We start from the raw sequence: 6,462 nt of genomic DNA, 5'->3' as shown, positions 1-6,462 counted from the left end.
ATATTATAGGGCCATTTGATGCTCTTTGACTACACTCGTACAAAGAAATGCAAAATGCCTATCTCAAACACCACAAGGGGCTTTCAAACAAAATATCTACCCGTGATTCTTAAAGAGGCCCCTCATCGAGTCTTTCAAACCAACAAAGCGAAGAAATAAAGATAAACCCCGATTCCTTCTAAGCAACACATACCAAACACAGACCAAGAAAGTCAAACAGTAATCCCTCCCTCACAAAAAATAACAAAAGTTTTACCTTGGTCTACACCCATCTCACAATAATTATTAATGTGTGATTAGCTGTTAAGGGACACTTGGGAATGATATGGTAAAAAGAAAACAGGATGTAACGGACACATGGATTTATATTTTCAACAAAAATAACATTTTGTTTCGTTTTTTGTTTCCGCCTGTGTACACTGAAAAAGACTACAACATTTCTCATATTCTAGTTATGTTCTGTGAAGGAGAAAAAGAGGACGGTGAGGAGAAGTTTGTAGTCCAGCCAGAGGGAAGTTAAGGGAGAGCACAGCACCACCACAGACAATACAAAACAAAAACAAAAGAAGTAATCAAAAAACATCCCCCAAATTTAAGGCTATATACCCTTCATAAAATCCCAATTTGCAAAACCATGTAGGCGTCTTGTCTGGGGTGACACTGTGCCATTAATACAGGGGGACTGGGTGGGAGTTCATGAGCAGTGCAAGTCTGTCCAGCAGAGATGAAACCCACTCCCCACTTAGCACACTAGAACTGAATGATAGGAGTACACCATAGATCTAAAGTGGAGTACCAACCCTAACACCTGGTTCACCGTTCTGCCCGTTTATTTGTCCGCCACATTAAATCCCCCTCAAGCATGACTATTAAATAATGGACAGATAAAAACAAAAATCACAATGTTGCAGCAGAAGCTTACACTAACCTGTCCACATGAACGTCTTTCACTAAAATATCACCACTGATTTTGGAAAAAAAAAATAGAAAAAAAATGTACATAAATTGTTATTCTATTATACAATAAAAGCAACAAATTCCTATTATGCAATTGCCAAGTACCCTCCAATTGCAGAATTTTTAGGGGATCTAGGGACGAACACACAAACGACCAGGACACTTCATTTTGTACACACTGTACATGGCTGCTATCACAGCTAATCCCTCTTTGTTCTTAAATTGATTTGTAGAAAAAAAAATATCAGATGCATAGCAAATATGTACACAATTAATATAATAAATTGAACATGCCTAGCTAGCAGCAGGGGTGTAGGATTTATGTACAGAGATTGAGGCATTGGATCAAACTACACATATATATTACATAAAGAACCTTTCCTGACGGTATGAAAAGCTTACCCAGGGCTTATATAGTATGTCAACATTTATCACGTGAGTCCACGAAGACTCTTATCAGCGTAACATAAAAAAAATATTTATAAAAAGTTACACGTCACTCAAGAGGGGTAATGAAAAGGATCATTAAATCATTCTCGTAAAATTACATAACAAGAATTTCTAAGACAATTTAAAACACTAACAGGAAATAAAAATATCCCATATAAAAGCTTACATAGCCCTGTAATTAAACAGTAGTTGAGAAGTCGGGTGGAATGGTAAGAGATAGTGCAGCGCACATTTACATCTTGTACCACAGTATGACAAGAAGTCTCTTAGGAGAAATGCAACCCTATTTACAGCTGGTTGTTTACAAAGATACTAGAAATGAGGCACAATAAAAACGGCCAATTTCCAATTACAGTCTCAGCATACGACTTCATTCCCTGCAGTGCTAACAGTATACCATTTCCTATACCCAACATAATAACTTCAATACCATTTTCAAATTAACCCCAAACAAAATGAGACCATTTGATTATTGTGGCAGCATGGCCAATTCTGCTCCGAGTCCAAACAGATGAAAACAAATTAATTAACATAACAGAAAACTTCATCAAGGACATGAAATTTAATTTATCTTCAGAGCTGGTAAGTCCTAAACAAACATTAAGTCTGGAATAAGCAGTACACAATCATACTGGTACAAATTGAGCAGAAGATGAAGACAATCTAACCCTAGTCTTCGTCAGAGAGCGCCTCGTACTGCGCTGACAGCAGAGGCTTGGGCTCGGCCACCGGCTCCTTCGGCACGGACGGTGGCAGAAGCCCGGGTGGCTTGGGGGCGGCCGCGCCCGTCTGGGGGGTGAGCGCCGCCTGGGGTACGCTAAGCGCCGAATAGGGGAAGGCGTACGTGGAGCTGGTCTGCACGTACGGCGAGGCGGCGTGCGCCTGGGTGTGGGGCGGCTGCGTCGGCGGTGCAGCGGAGGGTGGCTTCTCGTCAGAGGACCGTCCCTCGTCGATCACCATCTCGCCCGGGCTGCCACTGGCGCTGCGGCCCTCGGCCTTGCTGGCCGCCGCCCCGGCTGACGCAGCATCGCCGCCCTCTTTGCGGCTGTCCGTCACCTTGTCGTCCTCCGAGGTGCGCATCACCTCCACAATCCTGTTCTTCACGTAGTCGAGGGGCGACATCTGGGTCCGGTCCGGGAAGAAGCGACGCTGCTGTAAGAACGCCACGGGGTCGGAGGCAGCCAAGCTAGCCGGCACGCTGCCCGACACGGCGGCGGCCACCGAGGCCGGGGTGGGCGCCCCCGTGGTGGGCAGCCAGTGCGAGGCGGAGCCGGCAGAGCTCCCGCTGTTGGTGGTGGTGGTCGTCGTTGTCGACGAGGTGGCAGAGTGGGCAGAGTCGGGTGGCGACACGGGCTCCGCGCCGAACGGCGGCCCCGGGGTGCCCTTGCGAGGACTCGACATGATCCGGATGATTTGTCGCTCGTCCGGCTGGCCCGGCTGGGTGGGCGTGCTGCGGCCCTTCTCCCGGTCGCGCTCGCGCTCCCTCTCCCGCGCGGCCTCCATCTCCTCCTTCTGCTGCATCGCTCTCCTCAGCTTCCAGTTGCAGAGCTCCTCGACAGACTGAGCGCCGGGGGCGACCACGCCCTGCGCGCCCATGGGGAACCCGTAGGTCAGGGTGCGCGGGAACGAGTTGGGGGTGGCGTTCAGCTCTTTGGTGATGATGGAGTCGATGTTCTCGCTCAGGGTCTTCTTGACCTGCGCGGGGGGCGGAGGGCCGCTGTTCGTGGCCGAGGACGCCGCGTCTGAACCAGTCTCCGACGTCACCGACCCGCCCTTCAGCGGGGACGCCTTGATGGCAATGTCGTTTGTCGCCGGCCCGGTCTCTCGATGGAATCCCTGGACGAAAAAAGCAAGTTAACGAAACGAACCGGCGTTGGCGGCGGCAATGCTGCACTCAGTGAGGGGCATGGAACAGCGACCTACCTGGAACAGGCGGTCGCCCAGCCGTGAGGTGTGCGGCCCGGGGTGATTCGCGTTGCTGGAAGGCGAGCCCTCGTTGATGGAGTGAGTAATGATGGCGTCAATAACGCTGGCTGCCGTGAGCGTCGAGTCCCCGGACGTGGAGCTCGGCCTGGCCGCGCCGGCCTGTCCCGGGGCAGCCGGCGGCCCCGGAGGAGCTCCCGGCCCCGCGCTCTGGCTGCTACCACCACTGAGGCCGGACTGGGGCAGCGGCGTGGTCCTGTTCACGACACTCGACTCCCTGAAAACAAAGGCACGGTTAGTAGGAGAAAACCTCCCCATTTCTTTAGAACAGTTTTTCATGATTCCCCTTATTTGTGAAAGGTAGTTAGCCGGCAAAATAGGTGAAATGAAAAACCAAGTTTTGCATGAAAGTACGTCCTTCATAGGATCAGATCAGATGGACAAAAATTTTACATGTTCATTTACAAAATATATAAATTTTCCTCAATCCTCTAGATCTGTGGCAACTCTACGACGTCTCCCCTGCACGTTGCGCTGCACTCACCTCTGGGCCGGGCTCGGGGCCTGCGAGATGGACACCTGCGTGGCCTGGGTGCTGGGCGGCAGCTGCTGTTGCAGCTGCTGCAGCTGCGGCGAGGGCGTGTGCCTGGGGCCCGACACGCGCGTCGCCTCCCTCTCGCGCTCCTTCTCCCGCTCCGCCATCATGATCTGTCGGTGCTGCTCCAGCCTCACCTGCGACGAGAGAAGCGTAAGAGGGGAGGGTTAGCGAGGGGTGGACACGCCTAGTCAGCGCGTGCTGAGGGGCCTGAGACACCCACCTGATGTTGCACCTGGTGCTGCACCTGATGCTGCAGCTGGTGGTACTGGATGGGCGGAGGGTGCCGCTGCTGCTGCTGCTGATGTTGCTGGTGATGCTGGATCAGGATCTGCTGCTGTCTGCTAAAAGAAGACAAGGGCGTCAGCACAGGGTGCCACTGGGTGCCACAGCGGGCCGGCACGAGTTAGTGGCGGACGGCTCTCACCTGTCCGACTGGGCTGGAGGGGGCCCAGGATGGTGTCCTGGAGGGGTTCTCTGGTCGCGCTGATCTCGCTCGCGGTCTCTTAGAGAGTCGGCCATGGTCTTTCCAAGGCCCTCATGGTGCTGGTGGGCCTGTCGCTTGTCGGCGCCGGAAGCGGTCACAGGGACGGGCAGGCTGGGCTGGGCGACGGCCACGTCCACCAGGGACGCGAAGGCCTCGTGGCCCTGGGGCGGGTGGCTGAAGTGCAGCGGGCGGGCTGGTTGGTGGGACTGCAGTGTCTGATGGGCTTGGTGAGACTGATGAGAGGGTTGATGTGGTTGGTGGGGCTGATGGGACTGGTGGGATTGATGGGACTGATGAGGCTGGTGAGACTGGTGGGAGGGTTGGTGAGCCTGGTGGGAGGGTTGGTGAGGTTGGTGGGAGGGTTGGTGGGAGGGTTGGTGGGGGGCGTGCTGCGGCGGCGGCTGTGGCGTCGTGTTGTGGCGCTGGATCACACCCTGCCGGGCCTGCGGGGGCGGCGTGCGCTCCGGGGGCAGCCGCTGGGGTTGTGGCGGCTGGCTGGGCGGCTGTGTCGGGTACTTCTGGATGTAGATGGTGGCGGGGCCCTTGGCCTGCACCGGCGAGGACTGGGGCGGCGGTTGAGGCTGTGGCGACGAGCTGTGCGGCGACGAGCTGTGAGGTGACGGGCCGCCGGGGCCGGGCGACACCCTGGGGGAAGGACCGCCCGGACCCCACAGCGGAGGGCCCTGCTGGCCGGGCTTCTCCGGTGGCCGCCGAGTGCCGTGCATCTGCTGGGAGGTATAGTAGTCCGCCATGATGATCTGCCTCGAGTGGAGCTGCTCGGAGGTGTACGAGGTGACGGGCCGAGCGCCCTGGTGGGGGTAGGGCGACGTGAAGCCTCCTGTCGAGGGCGCCGAGGTGGTCACGGGGCTCGGCACGGAGGGGTGGACTGGCGGGTGCGGGTAGGTGACGCCGCCGGACGGCGGCCGCTTGTAGTAGTCGTACATCGGGGTGGCGGCCGTGGGCAGGCGCGCGGGCAGGTGCACGGGCGTGCCCTGGGTGATGGAGCCGCCTCCGGTGGAGCCCTCCTTGCCCAGGGACTGGTGCTGGTGCGTCACGTGCGGCGGCCGCAGCAGGTTCTCGTTGTAGCGCTGTGGCGACGACACGGGCGTGCCGTGCGTGATGGAGCCCGCCTTGTGCGGCCCGTGCCCGCCCAGGGGCCCGCCCTGGTGCCCGCCGTGCGGCCCGTGCCCGCTCAGGGAGCCGTGGTGCGCGCCGTGCGTGCTGGGCGTCACCAGCTTGGGCGACAGCTTGGTCTGCTGCGGCAGCGGTAAGGTGGGCGGCACCACCTTCAGGGGCTGCTTGATGGCGTGCGGGTTGAGTGCGTGCGGCGCGTGCGGGGCGCCGGGCGTCACTGTCCGAGGCCCCATCACCAGGTGGGGCGTAGCGGGCTGGCCGTGGGGCTGCGCCCCCACGCCGTGGTAGTAGGTGCCCTCGCCGCCGGGGCCCGTCCGGTACACGGGGCCGCCGGGGCCAGCCTTGCCGAGCGCGCCCAGCCCGACGTGCGGCGCCCCAGGGTGCGTTGCCACGTGCAGCGAGTGCTGCAGGCCGGCGGGTGAGGGGTTGCGCCCGGGGTAGGGTGCGGCGACGCCCAGGGTGGCGGGCCCGGGCGGGCCGTCGCGCGGCCTCTTGACGGACAAGTCCTCGGGCAGGTTGTCTCTCGGGGCGGCGTCACGCTCGCGCAGCGCCTGCTGGTCCTGCAACAAGACGATCACGGTTAGAAAAGCACTCGCCAGTGGCCCGGGTGGTGGCCGGACCCCTGTGAGAGGCCCAGAAGCCTCCGGGTCACTGCAGATGAGCAGTCATGTCAATCGTCTTATCGTATGAACTAATATGCACGCCCGCGATTTTTTTTTTTTAGTGCGCCCATGAAGACACGAGACGCGCCGATCTCCCTCCACGGGGTGGAGCAAGAGAAAGTCTGGGTCAAAAGTGTCACGATATTCTTCGGCCGTCGAGGAAATTTAGATTAAAAGCCAAGTGGCCGGAGAGGGTCGAGGTCGAGATGAGAGGGTGAGTAAGAGGTTGTGTCGGGGTAGGGAGGGGTAAAGGG

At 57.4% G+C, this 6,462-nt stretch overlaps 1 protein-coding gene across 6 annotated transcripts in view; it reads right to left on the bottom strand.

Moving 5' to 3' along the window:
* Window positions 1–347: 347 nt before the first annotated feature.
* Window positions 348–6,462, bottom strand: part of LOC113207226 (trithorax group protein osa) — a 66,534-nt gene continuing 60,419 nt past the window's right edge. For 5 of the 6 annotated variants that reach the window (XM_026423689.2, XM_026423690.2, XM_026423694.2 and 2 more), the window contains 5 exons: window positions 4,353–6,106; window positions 4,149–4,269; window positions 3,875–4,062; window positions 3,331–3,607; window positions 348–3,243 (listed from right to left, as the gene is read on the bottom strand). In XM_026423689.2, coding sequence (XP_026279474.2) covers window positions 2,077–3,243; window positions 3,331–3,607; window positions 3,875–4,062; window positions 4,149–4,269; window positions 4,353–6,106 — 3,507 coding nt within the window. In that variant the 3' untranslated portion in view covers window positions 348–2,076. The remainder of the gene's footprint in view (window positions 3,244–3,330; window positions 3,608–3,874; window positions 4,063–4,148; window positions 4,270–4,352; window positions 6,107–6,462) is intronic. The other variant, XM_026423691.2, reaches the window with a different exon arrangement.

The sequence above is a fragment of the Frankliniella occidentalis genome, unplaced genomic scaffold (genome assembly GCF_000697945.3).
Source record: "Frankliniella occidentalis isolate FOCC.00 unplaced genomic scaffold, Focc_3.1 Scaffold77, whole genome shotgun sequence".
NCBI classification, from domain to species: Eukaryota; Metazoa; Arthropoda; class Insecta; order Thysanoptera; family Thripidae; genus Frankliniella; species Frankliniella occidentalis.
Note: the sequence above shows the minus strand (reverse complement) of the source record. Positions and strands in the feature narration are given on the sequence as shown.